General features: G+C 41.2%; 1 protein-coding gene across 1 annotated transcript; it reads left to right on the forward strand.

Moving 5' to 3' along the window:
- The first annotated feature begins 271 nt into the window (after positions 1 to 271).
- si:dkeyp-84f3.5 (uncharacterized protein LOC334144 homolog) lies at positions 272 to 15,546 on the forward strand. The gene is made up of 2 exons (XM_048261874.1): positions 272 to 558; positions 12,712 to 15,546. The coding sequence occupies exon 2, from the start codon at positions 13,130 to 13,132 to the stop codon at positions 14,867 to 14,869; it is 1,740 nt and encodes a 579-aa protein (XP_048117831.1). The 5' UTR covers positions 272 to 558; positions 12,712 to 13,129; the 3' UTR covers positions 14,870 to 15,546.
- The last annotated feature ends 6,460 nt before the right edge of the window (positions 15,547 to 22,006 follow it).

The following is a 22,006-nucleotide window of genomic DNA, read 5'->3' on the forward strand; positions in this document are numbered from 1 at the left end:
TGAACTTTCAAAATATAATTTCCTCAAAAATGGTTAAAGTTGTTACATGATATTTTGGGTTAAGCTACAGAATTAGGTTTGGCTAGGCTTGGGTTAGGTTAGGCCACAGAATTTTTAATGTATGGCCCTGGCCCCTGACTACTGTGGAGCCTGTAGTTCTAGGCTATTTCCAATGTTGATCACAGAACGCTGACGCGCTCAGGACAATAGTTAAATTTGACGGCAGCTAGACAATGCCTTGGTAGAGGTAAAATGTAAGGAAAGAGTGTAAAATGTGTGGCTGTCATGCTGAAGAGGACTGTCGCAGCGAACTTTGTCAAGTTGGAATGCTTTCATTCATTGCATAGCGGAAACAAGCTACTGAGTTTCTCCGCCCCCTGCTGTTGTGTATCATGAGGTTAGCTTCAAGTGAAGCTAGATGCTATGGTAGCCATCAAATGGCATCACGTTGGGAAAGTCGACGGACAGTTTTCAACCATAAAGACTGTTTCGTCTTAGCTGATGTGTCTAATATGGAGGAACATTAGTCAGTGCTAAACTACATATAGAAGATGCATGGTAAGTTATCTGTAATGTTTTCAATTTTGCTGTATAAGGAACGTCTGTGGGTTCCTTGGCAGAAGGCCTTTTCACTGCAACTTGCTAATTAACGTTAGCCATAGCTAACAATCGTTTGTTATTCGCAGACACGGCTGGCTAGTTTTAAGTTAGGATAACAATGCTCACAGCTCTTTGTAGCATAACATCTGTCGATCAAAGTTATTTGGCAGCAAATTCGACTTGCATTGTTAATACTGTACGACAAACATTGTTTAGATTTAACCATATTTAGCTACATAAATTATTCTTAGATGGCGATTCTCTTCAGAGCTTTAATTTAGCAAACTGGTTTGCATTGGTAAAGCTATGTTACCTGGCGGGTTATTGTTATTTTTGTGAAATTGTGGTAGCTTGCGACAGCGTTACCGAGTGCCCTGCCGATGTCTTACTATAATGTTTATTACATTGTGGTTTATTATGGTTATGGACATTGATCTAGTTAGCGACCTAGCAGAGCTTGCTAGCTTGATAGCTAACCGATTTCTTTAACGTGGCCGACCGACCATAACTTCACGTGCAGGTTTTCTGCAAAATTTGATGTTGTTTCCAACGTTGTAAATGTGAAATAGGGAAAAGTTATCAGCCAACTAAGGGTGTATCAAAAGTTGTCTACACAATGTACAGCACATCTTATACCTTTACTAAAAATGGTTCCCGGCGGCATAGTATGATCATAGTAAGTGAATTCACCAAATTGTCCAGGTCAAATTAAATTATTCACCACCACATTCCTAAATGAATGAACTTGTAGATAATGGAATTCAAGGCTAAAATATAGTTTTGTAGTACCTTTTAGTAGAGTGGAAACAAAGAGTTTGATTTAAAAAATAGAACCATATTCAAGTATTATACCTTTTAAACCAAATCAATTTCAACATGTTTCGTGTATGTACTACTTGTAGTATGTAGTTTTCAATGTAGTAGGGGCACCTTACATAAGAAAGATTTACTCCATTTTATTTTATGTAACTGTATTCAGTCCTTTCATTTGGCAAAACAGTTATTTCAATATCAGTGTTTCCCATACATTGACTTATTTGTGGTGGCCCACCACAATATCAACATTGACCACCACACAATGATTTTTTACTAATTTATATGGGATGAAATCCTTTCATATAATCTCTTTCTCTCTAATTAAGTTATGTGCAAGCATATAAGAAGCAGCATCCCTATGCTAACATTAGAATAGTGTTGGGTTGTCAATATCGACTTCTCATGCAAGGCAAGTATAACTAAGCTATTCATTTTATTGACCCCCACCCCTCCACTGCATATTAAAATCAATGTTAATGATGCACTCATAAATAGTATGTAAATGTTGTTAAAATATAATGGATCTATGGTCAGTTACACAATTTCCATACAGTAGTTACACATAATAATAATATAATATCATATATTAGGCTATGTTTTGTATATGTATTAGGCCATTCAGTGATAATGCAAATAAACGGTCTTGCTCAAAATCACACCAATGAACGTAATTTTGCTCTCAATCAAAAGTTTGAAGTTGTTAAAGGAGAATTCCGGTGTGATATTGACCTAAAGTGTGTGTCAAAGTCAAAGTCAAAGTCAAAGTTTTATTGTCAATTCCTTCACATGTTCCAGACATACAAAGAGATCGAAATTACGCTTTCACTATCCCACGGTGAAGACAAGACATATTTGACCAATTTTAAGTCCACAGACAACATAACATTCAAGTAAACAAAAAAAGTAAGTAAAGTAAAGTGAATAAGAGCAAAGTCAAAGTCAAAGTCAAAGTCAAAGTCAAAGTCAAAGTCAAAGTCAAAGTCAAAGTCAAAGTCAAAGTCAAAGTCAAAGTCAAAGTCAAAGTCAAAGTCAAAGTCAAAGTCAAAGTCAAAGTCAAAGTCAAAGTCAAAGTCAAAGTCAAAGTCAAAGTCAAAGTCAAAGTCAAAGTCAAAGTCAAAGTCAAAGTCAAAGTCAAAGTCAAAGTCAAAGTCAAAGTCAAAGTCAAAGTCAAAGTCAAAGTCAAAGTCAAAGTCAAAGTCAAAGTCAAAGTCAAAGTCAAAGTCAAAGTCAAAGTCAAAGTCAAAGTCAAAGTCAAAGTCAAAGTCAAAGTCAAAGTCAAAGTCAAAGTCAAAGTCAAAGTCAAAGTCAAAGTCAAAGTCAAAGTCAAAGTCAAAGTCAAAGTCAAAGTCAAAGTCAAAGTCAAAGTCAAAGTCAAAGTCAAAGTCAAAGTCAAAGTCAAAGTCAAAGTCAAAGTCAAAGTCAAAGTCATGAAACACACGATACCGAGTGTGAATGTATGTCTCATAGCTCATCTCGGCTTGTCCCCCGCACTCAGAAATCTGGCTAGTTAATTAGCTGATAACTGTTACATATAATCTTGAATTTAGTCCGCAGCAAAATTTTTTTGAAATTGTGCATAGACAGTCAATAAAAATACTAGTGCAAATATGAAAAGGGATCAGATTCCAAAAATAATTCAGTGGAAATGTCCAGTAGCAGCAACTGGAATCCATGCATTTCCACAGAATTATTTTGAATCTGATCCCTTATCATACCTGTTCATTCGCATCGCCGCCGAAAGTTATCGTGACTAAATTCAAGATGGCGGCGAACAGTAAACTTCCTGAAGGTATTGTCTGTATAAATCGTCTTGTAAATAAACTATCAGTGCTTTTTCATAGTTCTCAATGTCTCTTTTTAAATGTCAGGGCCGTCGGAAGTCTACCAATAAAGTGTGGAGCTACTTTGCGCCTCGTAATAAGCTGTAAAAAGTTGAGCCGGCCCTTGAGCACAAGGAATTTCATTACTTATAATTCATTTTATGAGTACATTACTATAAACTACTTGAACTGTAAGCTATTGGAGCTGCTCACTTCGAGACACTGAGCTAGCAAGCAGTGTAGCTTATGTGTCAGACAGAGGTACTGCACACACAATGACGAGACGCGTTTGTATCCACTTATCTGACTTTGATACGGTGAATAAGCTATGTCCCAATATGTTGGCATGTTCCTTTAACCATTTTAAATCCCATATGATGGGCTATCCCTTGTCTTAATGTGTGTCGATGTATGCTCACAATTGTCTGTGACCCTAACAAACCTAAAATCCGCCCTCTTCCATTAGCTTAGCCTTTATGTTGACAGGACAGTGAAGAGAGAGGGAGAGGGGAGGGTGGGAAATGACCGCAGGTCGGAATCGAAACTGGGTCCCCACTGAGACCCATGTGGTATTGTGCTGCCACTTGCGCCACAGCTCCCCCAGTTAACAACCATCCAGAAGGTGATATAAGTTCAGAAACTGCCTGAGATAGGAGGTCAATTCCCCTGAAGGATGCAGCGGAGTCCCCTCTTCAAGTTCCCACCCATTTCCAGGGAAAAGGAACACACTAAATAAGGAATGAGGAATCCCCCTGATTCCCTTTACACCTTCCCCGCTCTCTCTCAGTTCAGGTCACACTGTAATTTTCCATACATGATGGATAAGCTACTCCCAAGTTGAGAATTTCCAACTCCAACTTAAACATAAACAAAAACATAAATGTGTGAGAGATGTAGACCTCTGTTGAACAGCTCTAGCAAACCTTTTGTTCTGTATGATAATTAATCTCTCCCCCTTGCCTGGGATGGTTCACAATGGCCTACACATCCATGCCCTTTCTACAATTGGTTGATGTCATTCACACTTCAGTTTGCTACCTGCCCCTGGGTGAGGCCACAGCATGGACCTTTTGTTTATCTTGATAAGATCACCATCTAAGGGCCCGGACACAACGCCTGATTATCGGCCGTCGGACAGTCGGGCGAGGTCAGTGACTGGAGTCGGTCCCGTGCCGTCGGAGTTGGCGTCAGCGTTCATTTTGGCCGATTACACATGTCGAATCGGCCAGTGGCCATCGGCCTCAATGACCAATCTGGGGCTCGTTTCTAGAAAGCGTCGTTTGCTAACTTGCGTCGCAACCTTGGTAGTTCGCTCCATCGTTCTTGGATTTGGTGTTTCTAGAAAGGGTAGTTCGAAAGGGTAGTTCGAGAATTTCTAGGGGGTGGGGTATTACACGTTGCCACTGTTTCCACCAATGATGTGTATCGTTGCATCATCAAAAACGTTGTTGGAACTACAGTGTTCGAACGTCGGAGGTAGCGAATTGCGACACAGGTACGACGCTTTCTGGAAACAGGTGTAACAATGTCGTTGTTTGGTCGCAAGTTGCGTCGTACCATGGTGGTTGAGCAACGTTGTTGCTAACTTTTCTAGAAACGACCCTCTGATTGGTTGAGTGCTAGCCCTTGACTAAACATTCTCGGACCATTACCCCTACATTCAGTGATGTATGTTATGAACCCATTTTGATACACTATTCTAACACATTTTTGCTAGAACTAGTAGACTACCACACAGTTGCTGAACGTATGTTATTTCAGGTTAGTTTGCAACAACATGCATGTTTAACCAAAGTCCTCAGTTGCTACCTAGCTAGCGAACATTACTAGTAGTTCCCATTCACTTTTCGTTTGCTGTGCTAACGTTAGCTAGCTAGCTAGCTAGCTCGGTTAACGGGCAAAAATAAATTATTTATTCCGTGTCCGAAAGAAGGTTTCATTAGCATCACACACAAGCAATTACAATAAAATAGTACACAATATATATTTATATTTTCTCATTGCTTGATCGGAGAAGTCCAAAACTAGTGCCATTTCGTTCCATTGGCGAATCTTTACCAAGATTAATCTTGGTACTAACTACTAGACAGTCTTTCTCTGAATCTTTTGGCTATAACTGCTGATGGAAATGTATTCGGCGTCAGGTTCGCTTCGGTGTGTTCAGAGGCACTTTTTTGACCGACTCGGGAAGACGGAAGCCGACTGATCAGTCCAACTGCTTTTCTGCCAATGGTCGGCCGTCCGCTTGGTGTGCCCTGGCCCTTAGAGATTATGATGAATCTCATGTTCTCAGACAGGATATGCTGTAGATTCTTACTTTTGTGGTCACACTATTGAGCCCTGGTTGTGGATATGACTAAATGGGATTGACATAACAAAATTATTGACTCAGAGCTATGTGAAATCTTGTCGCTGTGTTTCTGGAGTGCTGTTTGCTGATGTCTCTGTAATGTGTACCAACCCATCATGGTGTTGAGCCTTCTGAAGGTGTTGTGTGTCTAATTCAACGAAACCCCAATGACGTTGCCTGTAATAACCCCAGTGAAATGCTTGTGAAGATTACCTCTGTTATTGATGTTTTTTTTCTGTTTTGGTTCTTTAGTTAGGCATTTAGGCTACTGGTAGTGCATAATTTAACATGAAGGAGAGTCTTTACGAGAGTAAAGTACAACATGCGCCAGCCAATTATGTAACGTTGATGTATCTCGCATTCTGTTGTGTAGTCTATTGGGCTCGGTTGTTGAGGCCTGCCAGTGTGACCATGGAGTGCACTCTGTGGTGGAGCAGGAGTGGGGAACATCTGGATTGACAAAGCTTGCAAAGACAGATTTGGGCTCTGTCGCTTCCTGTAAAGTCCATGCTACTCATGCTAGTTGATTATCTGTACAATAGAGCCTGACGTATGGTTTTTTAGTACGTGGTACATTTTAGTGTCAAATGTCGAGAGCTCAGTGAAACATCTTCACTATTAAAGGTGCTCTAAGCAATGTCTACTCTAAGCGTTTTTTAGGGTAAAATATTTTATGTCCCTTACTGCAAACATCTAGCCTGACGAGCCAGACCCACATTAAAATGTGGGGTCTGGGCACTCGCCGTTCGCAGTGCTCAGTCCGAGGGGCGGGATAATCAGTTGTCTTTCAAATTCCCTCTGCACTCAATAGGACAGCGGTAGCGCTATGAGTCCCATGCGTTTCCCACCAACTTAATAAAAGCTTAACTCGTGTCACACTGTTCGCCAACAGCAACATCCATCTTATTTGTTTTCAAGTATCAGGGAATTCAAGTCAAACCGTTGCAACTCTGCCATCAATCATTATGTCAAGCCCACCTAACGACTCTATACACGATTTCATTGCCCTGATTTAGTTTCGACTTCTGGAGCTCACAAGCCAACGGAGAGTTGCTAGACTAGCCCTGGCAGCAAATCTAATTCTAGATTTCTAGGCTAGAAAACATCACCTAATCAACCGCTAGCTGTCTGTGTCCTAAATACACTGTAAAAAAATGTGATCTCTGTGGACAGCCCAGGCTCCAAAAATGGCAACAAAAACAACCTGGGCAAACCTAGCCCGTAAAAACATAACAAACTGTTCCAGAAAATCACAGACGAGATACGCGTTTAGGAGAGTTTCAATTGCACGGGAACAGCATGGGAGGGAGGGGGAGGGAGTAGCGAGCTAGCTCTGTTTTGTTTGAAAGTCAATGGAAGTGACGCTACCAGCATCGCTTAGACCACCTTTAATTCACACGCGCAGTCACAGCAGCGAGCGAGGGGAAAAAACAGCAGGAAGACAATTGATTTTTACCTTTCTCCAGTTCATACAGCCGTTCTCGAAGTCTGTCGATACCACTTTTAGCTCCAGCCTAGCATAGATCATTAAATCAGATTAGACCATTAGCATCTCGCCTGCTAGCATCACGTTTAAGATTTCCGGTAATTTTCCTATATGAAACTTGTCTCCTCAAGTTAGAAAATGTAATAAGACCAACGGAAAATGAAACATGGCGATTTTCTAGGCTGATTTGACATGGAACTGTACTCTTCTTCCAACGTAATAATCAAGTAACACCAATGATATCATATCATTGTGATATCATATCATGGTGTTACTTGATTATTACGCTGGAAGAAGAGTACAGCACCTGAAAATAGTCCCTGTAGGCTAACTTCCAGCAACAAGGTTGAGCAGCAGCAGACAGAATCGCCAGAATACCATGTTCAGATGGAACGCCGGTCTATCAATAGCCTAGATCTATGCACAAATAGCTAGTACGGAACAGCAAACCTACCTTCACTTGTTTGGCTAGCTGAGACCGCACTTTGGCTTTGAACGCTTCTATTTTGGGGTGGCCTCCATCACTCTTAATCAGACTGAAGGTGATTGGGTATGTGTTGGAGACTGAGACCTCTGTCTCTGAATACCATTGTAACACACTTGAGTGCCTTCAATACTGGTAAAGAGTTTTTTGTTAGCTGCAAGTGCTCGTCTTTCTGGTTCTGGCATTTTGGATTTTAGTCACTGTATAATCGGACAGCACTGCAGTGACCGCCCATCGTTGTTCCATTAACCCCTCAAACATGTCAGAGACTGAATTTCATCACGTTTGCACGACTGGATCCGGCGGTGCTTTGGCAGTTGTTTGTCTTTGCTTTGCCTCCAATGATTTAGTAGCGGGTGTACTGTGGTTGAAATGTTTCACCAGCCTCTCAGCTGCTGCGATGATCCTATGTAAGTCAAGAGCAATGGCTAACTGTAAAGTATGTGCAAAGCATGGGAGTGACTGCCAACTCACTCGAGTGGGATAGTTTGCCGCAGCTATATTCCTGGCGTTGTCAAGCACGCAAGCAACTTCTTGGCTAGCTAGCTCCTAATCATCCACGGATTCCTTTAGTTTTTTAGCCAAATTTTTCTCTGAAAAACTCTGTGAGAAGGACTGCTGATTTCACTTCCCAGTCTTTCTCAATCATGTGGCATGTCACTGTAATGTAGCTTTCCGTAGTCAAAGCAGTTCAGCGGTCATTGGTTAAAGCGACGTTGACCGTAGCTAGCCTCCCTAGCTTCCAAACGGTTGGTCAATGTTTTTCTGGATGGAATACGATATCTTGCCACAATAAATCCCACTAGTTCTCAGAAACCTTCGCCGTCAGTCATATTGATACGTTTGGTAATTTTGTTAGCTCGCTTGTCATCACGCGTCCTCCTAGCTAGTGTAGCCTGAATGCTAGCCTGCTGGAGCCCTGCGGGCTTTGTTGGAATTTACGGTCCATACATTGACTTATTTGTGGCAGCCCACCACACAATGATTTTCCAGGTTGTGCTAAATTGTGCTTAAATCTGGTTAGCATCATAACCACGCTGTGCTAATTTGTTAAAAACTGTTGCATTCAAGTTAATTCTGGAAACCTACCACCACAAATAGAATTCCGTTCTGTGGGAAACACGGTCGGATGTACATTCCTTAAATGATAGAGGAGACGTTGCACTATGGTAAGTAAATAGTGTCTCAGTTTAGCGTCTTGTCTTGGGAAGGTAGGTTTTTAGCTTAATATGCCTTCATTTAACAACTTCAGAGTCATTGGAATGGTTATATGACTCTTTTCGGGTTGAATGGTGGCCGTCTCGCTTCCCCCTAGCGCCTGTAGGCGGAAAAACCACCCATGCAACTGTAGGCCGGCGGGCCAACGGCCTCAGTGTCAGGAAGTATAACGAGTGTAACGAATTGCTTTACTGCATTTAAATACACATACATGCCAGGCACCGGCTAGAAAAAGGTAGCGATGGAGTTTATCAGACATTCGTCATGACCGAGCCAGCGAAAAAGAAGCAAAAACCGAGAAAACAGTAAGGAAATTGCCAATACTGCATAGTTTACCTTTAAAGCAGGGTCCATGGAATTGATGCGTGTCTGGCTTGTGGGAGCGTGGCATCACGATGGCTGCTTCCCATGACCTCGTCCATCGACCCAATCCTATAGTGAACGGAGATAAACGGAAAAGCTGGAAAATAACTGGTGACTAGAGACCGACCGATTTGGGTTTTTCTAAAGCCGATACCGATACCGATTTTTAGCGGTCAGAGTCAGCCGATGGCCGAAGTGACCTGCCGATTTTTAGGGCCAATATGCTATCGTATTATCCTTATTTGGCATGCTAAAAATCATACTAGTGACTTCTTGCAGTCTGTTAGTCTATTAATTATTCATTTTAATATGTTTAACAGTGCAAGAAGACTCCCATGATGTGACAAGTTCAGATAGTTACTTACGGCAAAATACATGTTCAGGTTATACAGTTTCACTGTGGAACTTCATGCCTTACCACAGACCTAGGTTTCAACAATATAAAACTCTGTCTCCCAGCATGCTGTGAAACCGGAAATAGGAACTAGAGAACATCCGTTTGATACTTCTCAAATTCGCAATCAAATCAAACGTATACATCGCGAAAACAAATTGACGGGATGACAATATTTTAAAACGTTCACTTGTTATTTGTGCGTCCTCTTTTTGTTAACATTTCACTTAGATTGTCCATTACTTAAGTTAAGATCGTAACATAGCAGTCACCAGCGTTGAGGTCGGGGGCTTGCGTAGTCGGCGCATTCCCAACGCACTCGTAGCCACAACGCTAAGGCCATCCTTAAAAATATTTTTGTTTGCAGTAACAGCCAAAAAAATTTAAAAATGGGTCGTAGGTAGGTCAATTTTTTTTTTTTTTTTTCAAGATTCAAAGTAAAAAAAAAAAGTACAATTTTGGTCATGGTGATTACGTAGGAATGAATTTACACAAATGTGCATATCGTGACGTAACTGACTGGGACTTCAACCCGTACCTTCAGGCGCACCATTGCAAACCTCATTCTGATGCAGGTTATATAGACCAGCCTTTCTCAAACTTCTTTGACCTGAGGCCCGGTCATGGCAGACTTTGGGGTCATAGGGCTCATCTTCATGTACCCAGAAAGAAGGCTACAATAGCTCTTGGCCACGTTATATTGAAATTTGACTATACAATACTCAATGCTATACAGTGTATTATACAGTCTCTGCTCTGTTTCTAAGGAAGTTCCAAAAAACAGTTTCGTTAAATAAATAAATAAATAGCCTTCCAACAGGTTGAAGCGGAGCTTTGATACCAACGTTATCGATTAGTTTCAGTTTCTCTCGTGCAGACACGCATTGAATGAATGCTCATAGCACCACTTAATTGTAGGGCTCCATGTTTAATGACATCGATAGCAGAAACGTTTGTTTTATTTTTTCGTCGATCCGCGGTTTCTTGATCAACTGCGCAGCAAATTATCAAATGAAGCACCGGGCCAAATTTCACTCCACGACTCATGGGACCAGCAGTCTCCATGTTGCGGACCCATATTTTGAGAAATGCTAAATAGACCAACCAATTTCTATATTCCGACACGGTCACCGTTAGACTAGGGGGGGGAGAAGGGATGAGAAAAGATCTGGCCACAGTTCTTCCAGAACTTCGTGCCAAGTAAAAGCATTATCAGTTTGTGTGAATGAAACGAAGCGTAGGCCACAGTGTGCGTAAAACACATGCGTAAAACCAATGGTGTAGAGATGACGCCACAGGGTTTTATTTAAGTGAGCCACGTTTGCATGTAGGCAATTTATATTCACAATACTTGGGCCTACTAAAATAAATATTATTTTATTGCATTTGTATTGGTTGTTTAGAGTAAAAAAAAACAATCGGTCGGTATTAACGAAGTTTACAACCGCAAGTCGGTCGGACTAAAAAGGGGAAAAAAAAAAATATTTGGGTCGGTTCTAAATTGACAGGGTCGGTCGGGTTACGGCAAACGAAAATATTTTTAAGGATGGCCTAAGCAACTTTCATTTCTTCTTCAACTCCGATGCAGTTGAAAACGAATGGACATGGGATGACAGTGTTATAAAGCGTTCACATGTTAGATTTGCGTCCTCTTTTTGTTAAATTTTCACTTAGATTGTCCGTTACTATAGTTTAGATCGAAACAGCACGCTGGTCACAAGGGCTGTGTTTCTCGACAGTGTCGTTGCTAACTAAATTACTTGGTTGCAATGCAATTTCCCATAGGCAACCTACTAAGTTGCTAACTGGTTAGCAACAATGCTTTCGAGAAACGGGGTCCAGCATTGAGGGGGCTTGCCGGCGCATTCCTAACGCACTTTCGGTAAATGAAGCAACATCACAGATTACAACCATAAGAGAAATCATAAGATAAAATATACGACTTTGGGACACTGGAATGTAAAAATTGATGCCTTACCTGTAGACAGTCTTGCTCCTTCTTGAAACCAAAGATTTTCTTAGTTCTAAATAGACCTTCTCTTTTAAAACCTCGCACTGTGTTCCAAGTAGCTGCCCGCAGATGTGCCTGACTTAAAATCGGCGCGGCCAAATAAGAAAATCGGCCGATGCGGATTGATTAAAAAATAGCAAAAATCGGCCGATTAAATCGGCTGATCGATCGATCGGTCGGTCTCTACTGGTGACCAAATCAGAGTTTGTGATGAGGGAAACTTATGCTTAGTTTCAACTGCTGATTATTGAATAAAGCTGCAACTCCTCGGACTATTGTGTCTGTCTGTTGCGCACAACTTGCTGCAACAGAAGTGAAAGTTTTGCCCCGATCACTTACACTGACCTAAATAGGCCTACAAACTGAAGCAGGAGAGGTTAACACATTTATTGGTAACATTACGAAACCCAAGCATTGTAACATTGTCATGTCAGGAGGTTGGTCAACCAAGTATTTAAGTATAAAAGTAAGATATACTATCCAAAGTAGTAGCCTAATTAGGCCTAAAATAAACAAGGCTCTAGAGTAGAGTAGAGGGAATAGAGTATTTCGTAAATTATTAGTAGAAGCCATCAGGCAAGTGTTATAAACTCCTGGTGTACTTAACAAACTTTCCAATGCCTCGTTTTATGAGTACAGAGCATATTTGTATTACTGTCGAAGTTTCGTACTATTTAGGGCATTATTAGAGGGGTAATTTACGAGATACTCTATTGGTTTCATAAGTGCCTGCACAAGCCATTAGTTTCTGTATTCGCCTGATGGCGCTACTCGACCAATGTTCGACCAAGGGAAAACCGCTTCTGGGAGGGTGTTTGGCTCGAGGTCATGGTGCAAAGGACCCTAGGGTGAAATTACTCTGAACAATCACTTTAAATATATTTTTATATTTTTTAATAACTGCAATGGGAATGGTCCCCAACGGTCCAAACCCAAGCATGGTTGTTTAGATGATCATACTCTTCACCCAATCTGTATTGTTCTGATAGAAGTTGTTGAAAATAAACTTTTTACAATACCCTGATCTATGTTGGCATTCAGTGTTCATCCCCTTTGTACTAACCCTTTGTCTTCAGGAGATGCGCTGGCAGAGAAATTAGCCTAATTATTGAACTGTTTGCATAGTTTATCTGAATATCTTCTAAACCCTTGTTTGTAATTCTTTTCAGATTCTAAATGCCATGTGATGACAAGAAGACGAAGATGATGGCATGCCTAAGTGTTTTCCTGATGGTCAAATCTCACCTTCCTACACCATGGTACTGATTATGGACAAATGGTGCAACTTGTGAGCTTTCTTCATGAGCAACATTTTTACATTGTCACTTCTTTTTTATTTCAATGGAGGGAAACGAATGAACAACCTTGTAATGTGTGCTGTATAGTAATCACTAATGGAGAACCTTGTAGTAAATACTGTACAGAGATCATGAATGGACAACCTTGTAATGTGTATGTACAGTAATTTGGACTGTGATGGAAAGAACCAGTGAGGGGTTGGGGCTGTGATTGATGAAGAAATATTGATCAGACTATTGAAAACTGAATATACCAGTATCCACCAAAGGTCTGGACTGGATCATAGTCATGGAAGACCCCTTTCTGGATTATTGCTCCTCTCAAGAGTTAGCAGGAGGGGCAGATGCTTTCATTTGTACAGAATGTGGAGAAGGTTTTGTGCAGTACTCCAGACTAGTAAGTCATATGGCCATTCATGGATCTTCAGAGTCATTCCAGTTGGATGCTCCCAGTAATGGCTTGGAAACACCCATAGAGTTTGTTCTTCATAAAAATGGAACACTTACTGTTGTTGAAAGATTGGAGGCTTCAAATTCATCTCTCAAAATATCTGATCCCCAGTCACAGTCCACCACAGAAACAGAGTCATCAGAAAATGGCACCAAAGTTTTTCCATGTGAAAGATGTGGCCAAGTATTCAGTAATCAGTCAAGTTTACTACAGCATCAGCGGTACCATTCATTGGGGCAAGGATATAAATGTACCCTATGCTGCAAGGTTCATGATGACAGAGAGAGTCTTCGGGAACATCTTCAAGATCATGCACATGAGAGATTCTATAGCTGTGGACACTGTGGGAAAAGATTTCTTAGACCCGAAACATTATCAACTCATCAAAAAGAATGGCATGGATCACTTGTGGCCAGGAATTCCGTTAAGCTTGCAAAGAGTCAGGAAAACAACATTGGCAAATTCTATCAATGCAAGTTATGTGAATTGCACTTCTTTTGGCTCTCCGACTTACAAAGCCATCTCATCAGTCATTCCCTCAAAAAAACTGCAGATACCAGTGAATCTGTTGTTGATGAGAAGGTGTCCAGTAACCCTTATAATAGCGTTGACCGTACATACCGATGTGGTTTGTGTGGAAAAACCTTCTACAGACTGTCAGACCTCATGGACCATCATTTGTCTCACCAAGCCAAGGAGGAAAAATCAAAAACTGAAACAAAAGCTACAAGACGGACCCAAATCGATCATGGCTACAAACCTTTCGCATCCAGGCAACCAATTTATAGGTTAGATGCCCCCAGGTCAAGAAGGATGCGGGGTAGATCACGTGGGGCCCACCAAAGTAGCACTAGATTGTATCCGTGCAAACACTGCCATCGTGTATTTGTGCACTCAAGTAGTTTGTCTCGTCACAACCGGTACCATAAGGGAACTCTGCACACTTGCGTCTACTGTGGGAAGCATTTTCCACAAAGATGTGATGTCACCAGGCATATAGCCATGTATCATAAAGCAGAACTGGGAGCTGCAGCAGATGAGAATGCTAAGAAGCATGATGAGTCACCAGAAAGGAATGCTTCAGAGGAACAAGAAAACGAAAAGGATTTAGATGATGAACAAGAAAGTCCAGTTAACGAAACCTCAGGGACAAAAGAGATGCCTGGTCCTCCAAAGGCACGACTGTCTTTCAAGTGTCGTGAATGTGGTAAAGTCTTTGGTTTGCTTAGTGTTTATCAACGGCATCAACGCTACCACAAGAGGGAACCAGCTCGACAGCTGCACAAATGTTCTCACTGTCGGTGCCGTTTTTCGCAATTGTCTGCTCTTGAGCGCCATCTAAAAACTCATGACAAGGAAGCACCTTCAGAGGTTGGAAAAGAAGGGTCACCTACTGTCGATGCCAATAAGGATAACCATGCAAACTCAGAAGACACTGACGATACAGTTGAGGATGAAGATATTAATGTCGAAGGTGATGAGAGTGTGAATGCTGAAATACTGTATGAATGCACAGTGTGTGCCAAATCATTTTCTTCCATGAAAACGTTCATGAAACATCAGAGTGAGCATGGTTAACTTTAGATGATGGTCATTTATGTTTAGTGTGAACCACAACACATAGGCTAGACCAATTTACTAAAATCGATGATCGTGTTCAGTTGCAGCCCTGTGTTTTGCTTGGGAGGGCAAGAATCCCACTCCACAATTTCTTTGTCCCATATTTTAAACAAAGGACTAATGTTTGTCATTGTATGTAAAACTTGACTTCTTGACTTGACTTGACCATCACAGTCTCTTAATTAGTGTTTTACCATATTCATTTAAGAAGTGATTTCCTAATTGTAGCACATGATGTCCCTTTTTAATAATGTGCCATGCCAAAATCAAGGATAGGTTTTTAGAAATGTCATCACCATATTTCTTACCTGCCTTTCTGTGTTCATCATGCCCATAAATCTAAATCTTTGTATGTTGCAGAAGACGAGGAATTGCTTTGAAGTTTGTCTATATTAAAACTGCATGACATTTGATCTTATATGCTGTTCATGGGAGTGGATTAACACTACTGATACTTTCAAGGACTGTATTTTCTTGGAATGCTAGATTGAAATATCACTCAATTTCCTCAATCATGATGAATTATGTTTCTGCCATAACAGTCATTATTCTGCCTACAACAGAATGGATAAAAAGCGGTTAGGAAAGTTTGTTTTTTACTAAATTAAAGTTAGATTCTTCTTTTTGTAAGTGAACTTGTGTACCTGTTTGACTGTCCTGTACAACTTCAACTTTCAGAAAGAGATAGATAGATACTATTCATCCCAAGGGAAATTCTTGCTCTGCATTTGACCAATCCATGGTTAGTGAACATGCACATACACACATACTGAAGGAGCTGTGGGCAGCCATTGCTGCTGCACCCAAGGAGTAGTTGGGGGTTAGATGCCTCGCTGCCTCATTCCAAAGAATGACAACCTGAGACCAAAGCAGATGGTGGAAAAAAATGTGGTTGAGGCTCTTGATTTAATGCATCAGTCAAACACAATATCTAACCTCAATTACATAGGTGTCCCCCAAATCACATTGGCTATGTGCATGCGACCTCTTGGTCATTATTCCTAAATAATCCCCATAATAGGATCATTGTAACACTGAAGCAAAGTGTAGGGCTCAATCATTGTTTCATGATTCACTTCTACCTATGGAAAAAAAATGAGAAATCCCACTGTATCCATCAGAAACTAACATGCTAGAATTTTCTGTACAGGAATTGCATCTTCACTAGCAAGAAGCAATACATTTCAGTAAACTTCAAAATGTGGAATTATGTAATATTTACTGCCTTATTATTTGGCCATTCTCTAGTGCAACCTACCAAACCATGCAGACCAGATACCAAAGACGGACTACTGCCAATTGCTAAATGTGCCACTTTTTTGGTGGGAACACCTAGGAAAGGACGACCATCTCTAGTGGCTTTATGTCAAGAGTATTTAGTACAGCCTATTATGCCTTCACATCTTTGCTGTTTTGTAAGAAAGTCAGCTGATTCAGTGACCAATCATGGGTGAATTTTGTTTTCATCCTAGATTTGTATTTTCATACACCTTTTTCCTAAAATCCACCTGAAAGGTATTTGCTTTGGAAGGGATGAGGCTCTCCTTGGTAGACCGGTAGCTTCTCAGTCCAAAAACTACATGAACAAAAACTGGTGCCATCTCACTGATGTTATGTACCGGGTGCAGCGGCGGGCGCCTGTAATCCGAGCTACTGGGAGGCTGAGGCTGGCGGATCGTTTGAGCTCAGGAGTTCTGAGCTGTTGCGGACTCTTGAATTTCCCCTGGGGATCAATAAAGTATCTATTTATCTACATCTATATTTCTCAATGACATTTAAGATGGCACCACAAATATAATCCATAGGTCAGTTTATTCATGGATGAAGAAATTAATAACACTAAAATGTAAAAAAAAAACATGGCTCTTTTGATCCCTTTGCCCCAGCATCAATGCCGGATTAGCGATTGTACTTGCGTGCCTGTGTTTTAGGGACATTGGAAATGGGTTTCAATGGCCTCTTGGCCAGACGGACCTGCAGAGCAAATCTTAAATTTGCAGAATGTTCGTATGGGTATTCCCAGGCTAATTTGTACCCCAACCCCTTACTCTTACCCCTTGGAATGGAGATTGAGATCTTTCCCAATCAACAAACCACACATCAACAAACCCTTACTTAATCATATCCTTCCTTGACTTTTACTTCAACAGATACAATGAGTTTTTACTGGACATTTCCCTGTTTAATTTACAGTATGTCTCTTGCATGGGTGCACAGGGATCAGTTGGCCTTGGCTTGAATATGCAGTAGGCATACGTATAGCAACTTTTTTTTATAAAAAAAACACTTGGATATTCCCATAGTGTGTAGACCTGCCCATATAAATTCTTATCCCCTGGTATCGAAGGGAAAAAATACTGCTGGATTGTTTTTCCTCAAGCTTTCAAACAAAAGGCCTGGAAATAACTACTGTAACACCCAAATCGCATCATTGCAGGATGCTCATCACGAAATAGGGATTTTCTGATTTACGTAACAATCCATTGCATTCATTTCTATTTATGTAAAGACTAAGACATTCTGACAAATTACTGTTTGTTTGTTTGTTTATTTATTTATTTATTTATTTATTCATTCATTCGTTTCTTTTTTGCTTGATCATTGCAAAGATATAATAAAACCAAGTACCAACCCCAATTCATTTCAATGGCCCATGCTAGGCAAACTATTTCAACCAAAAATATCCTTAATTGACTGCCGCAATCTTTCAAAATGGCAGCTGACATACTAGAGGGATTCGACTTGATGTAGCCATCTGCAGCTGTCTTAACCCATTCGCGCTGAATGCTGCATGACGCAACATTCTACCTCCCGCCTGATGCTGCATAGCGCAACATTGAATGTTTCTAGGTGCTACAGAGGCTTAGATATTACATTTTGGTAGACGTTGACAATTTTTAGTATGTTTTCAGAAAACCCTCAGGAAATAAGGTTATTTAGTCTAGAATGCCATAGGATTCTTTAGACGTTTTTAGTAGGCATTTTAGGAGTAAATGGGTTAAGCTGACTGCATAACTGCATAATTATTTCTGAGAAACGTATCAATCTCAGAAATAATCACGTTATGCAGTAAGCCTAAGATGGCTGCAGGCGGCTACATCAAGTCGAATCCCCTAATCACTTCCGGCATTTTCACAAACAAACCAATTAGTTACCACCTTGTAGATGGCCACAAATGATGATGTCCATGTGGATTGGCTGAGGCTCCCAGTTGGGAAAATGCCAATCCATTTACATTTACCCATTTAGCTGACACTTCGATCCAAAGCGAGTTACAACAATCAAGGTACAAGATAGGCGTCACTAAGATATTGTTAGAGGGCAATTCCACGCAAAACTGTCACATCCATAACGCCAACACAATGCCATGGTATGGTATGATGTGAATGATGATTACTTGAAATTTGAGCATTCACTCTTCCTGGTTGTAGGACTTACATGAAACACTTTTCACATAATCATTTGCATCATACACATACCATGGCATTTAGTTGGCATTATGGACGTGACAGTTTTGCGTGGAATTGCCCTAGTGCAGCTATAATTCCTAGTACTCACATAGACTAGAATAACAGTTCAAGCTAAATTAAGGAAGGGAGAAGGTAGGGTTAAGTGCTAGATTAAGCATGTCCAGCTGTTAGTAGTGCTAAGAAAGGAGGCACTCTCGGAAGAGTTGGGTCTTCTGGAGGTTTTTGAAGATAGAGAGGGACGCCCTGCCCTGTAGGAACTCGTAGCATTACACCATCAAGGAACTACAGATGAGAAAAGTTTGGATTGCCGAAAGTGTATGCGCGGCAGAGCCAGGCGGTGTTCGTTGCAGGACCGCAACGGTCGGGAGGTAGCATATGCCTGCATTAGGGCATTCAAGTATGAGGGTGAAGAATCGTGACTACTTTGTGTAGACAAGCATTCGTTTACTGCAGGTGGCTACAGGTAGCCAGTGGAGCTCGATGACCAAGTGCCCTTTTGGGTAGATTGAAGACCAGGCACGCCACCACATTCTGGATCATCTGATAGGGTTTCACGTTGCAGGCTGGGAGGCCCATCGGAAGGGTGTTACAGTTGTCCAGTCACAACATGACCATGGCTTGTTTCAGGAGTTGGGTCAGGTACGGCCTGACTATACTCACCAATAAATATGGCAGCTAATTCGCTTGTTTGTGAAAATGGAAGTGAACAGGTTTACCTAATCCACATACTGCACAGCTACATACCAGCTGGCTAACCTAGGCGAAGCTAACCCTCCAAATTCTGACACCCTGACTAAAATATATGGGCCTCTTTCCACCCAAAGGGAGCCATCTTCTGTGTGATTGCCAAGCATTGTGGAATAGTTGTCATAACTCCTTTTGAAGCGTTCCTGAAAAAATCCCTATGTGAAGGGTCATTTAGCCCTATGACTTTGCCCTACACTATAGACCTCTGAAGTTCGCTTGCAAAAAAGCTGCCATCTTTGAGATCCGGTATCTGGCGATTTTTTTCCTATGGGAAAATATCATGGGGATTTTGAATTATCGCACCTGTTAAACTCTCGCAGAGACGAAAAAGTGTGAAATGCAGACGTTTTTTTGTCCTCTGCCTTCGAGTGGATACTGTGATCTCCGGGACGTGAAGGCAGCGCACTTTGATTTTTGCTACCCCAGCAAGTTACATCACAAGTTAGCTCTCGGGTAGCAAAAATCAAAGTGTGCCGCCTTCACATACCAGAGATCACAGTATCCACTCGAAGGCAGAGGACAAAAGTGTGTAATGCAAACGCTTGCATTTCCGATTCTGTGTCCCCGCGAGAGTTCCAAAGTGTGATAATTCCAAATCCCCATGTTATATCCCAAGATACCGGATCTCTTTATGTGGGCAAAGATGGTAGCTTTTTTGTAGGCGTACTTCAGAGGTCTATTCCAAAAGCAATCAGGACACTCCTACCCCTGAACATGAATGTGCAAAACAGGGACAGAGCGAAGGGGAGCAATGGGATTGAGTGAATCAAAGTGGACCAGCTAATGCAATCAATTAACATGTTGACTGGGAGTGAGGGTGGTATTTGAACTGTTGAGTTGTTGACCTCAAATATAACAACCTTTCGTTGGTACCTTTAACTTGGGCCTGACATGGATTCTATATGGTGTGAGAGTACAGATAGGGGCATCATGCCCTGAGGTTTTATTTTGTCAGAAGAACTAATACAACGGATTTGCATGTCTTTGTTTTGCAGCATGGAGGAGCAATTGTGACCTTTTAAGGGTTATTTTGAAAGTTTACACTGCAGTAGTGATGTCACTTTCTTCAGACCATCTTTTAAGGTTGTGTGCATTAGTATATGTGTGTGAATGGAAGAAAAAGGGATACTGTTTAGACTTAGTATGGAGGTTTTAACTCTATCTGAATGTTACCCTCATACACATTTCAAAGACAAGTGGAACTGTGTTTAACACGCTTAATGGTCCTAATCCCAAGGTAGTTGGACATATTGTAAGATCTATTTCATTTCCATTTTGTCTATATTCAGTATTGCAACTCTGTTGATCTGTGTGAGTGATGGCATGTAAGAAAGAGCACAGCTTAATCGAAAATCTAGATGTATTGGATAAAGTCATGTCACAAACAAGCACCTTTGCAGTTCACAGGTTATGGGCCTACTTGGATTCACTGCTGCAGTGCAACTAGAGATGTCAAAGTTTTGTGTTGTGACCTGTGATCCTAGCAGTCTTTATAGGTGTGCCATTTTACATTTCAGTGATGTAACACGATTCAGTAAGATTTTTTGGTATCACTGGTGTGGGATTTTTGGCCGGTTTTATTTCCATATTGTCTACAAAGAATTCCTTGAACTCCCTCAAGACAGCACAGAGTGGGCAACTATGTTGATAGGTGGAAATACCCCATGATCCTTAAGAGTGGTATGATTTTGCACCTATTATGTTTGGTAGTAGATGTAACATGTATCTTAGTTGCAGGGAACTATGTGCTCCACCAGTTCACTTGCACAGTTACAGTTAATCCCAGGCTCGGCATATTTCAAGGAAAGGCAAAAATGTGTGCAAATTTGTTCCATCCATGCAATGACACGGCCAGTCTTGTCATTGTGATGTGCCAGTGGCACAGGGCCTTGCGGTATAGATGGTTGTGCGAAACTCCATGGGTAGAAGGCGACGTAAAATAAAGTGGGACTGTCTACATGCCAACATAAGGGAGTAATAAGGAGGAAACCAGCGAACACATCCTGAGGGATTGTTTGTGCGGGAGAGCATTGCGATCTACCACTTCTTCAGGCTATGTTATAGGATCGCATAGGATGATATGCATTGCTGAGAAAGAGACTCTTAGTTATGTGGGCAAATCAGGCCTTGTCCAGAAGTCAGTGTAAGGTCCACAACCAATAAACCCTTTTACAAGGAGGAAATACACTACATAACCGATACAGGTGTGACTCCATCACTGTTTCTTTTGGATGAATGGGATTTTTTGGAGGTTAAATTATTTCAAAGGAGTTCCTTACATTTGAGAGAGCCAGTTTTCTCACTAGATCTGCCATCACACTTTCTGAAAGGGTTATCAATACCAAAAGGTAGGCAGAGGTAACATTCACTTTGAAGTGTGCTAAAAAAAACAACTCTCTGGCTGAGAATTACAGAACCAATCACCATGCTTCGGGAATAGGGAAGGGAGGGGTATAATTCGATTTCTCCAGGACCCCATACTGTACTTTTTGCCTTGCCACTACAATACACAGTTCTGGCATGCCCTTACATAAACCAGCTGCAAGTTCCTGCTCCTATGAGGTGCCAACAATGAGGGTCAGCTACATTTACAATGAGTAACCTTGTAGTTCTTAAATGGTATCTCCTAAAAAACAAAGATATGGAACCCTCTGATATGAGGGCACTATCCAGGACACTTCCTTACTACACAGTATATAGCCTATACAATTTTTACTTGATTGGTGCCAAGGTCTGGTTCCTGGATCCTATGCAGGGACTCAGGACAAGTGTCTGAGAAGGGACCATTTCCCTTGGGTATTTTTTTTTTTGTGGTTCAGAGGCCAGTAATCTGCTTCTTGGGTTGACCTAGAACCAAACAACTGATGAAGGTGGTTGC

The sequence above is a fragment of the Alosa alosa genome, chromosome 13, assembly GCF_017589495.1.
Source record: "Alosa alosa isolate M-15738 ecotype Scorff River chromosome 13, AALO_Geno_1.1, whole genome shotgun sequence".
Taxonomy (NCBI): domain Eukaryota; kingdom Metazoa; phylum Chordata; class Actinopteri; order Clupeiformes; family Clupeidae; genus Alosa; species Alosa alosa.

Bases quoted from the DNA above. Each gene is read 5' to 3' on its own strand.
- si:dkeyp-84f3.5 (XM_048261874.1), top strand. From the start codon at position 13,130: ATGGAAGACCCCTTTCTGGATTATTGCTCCTCTCAAGAGTTAGCAGGA.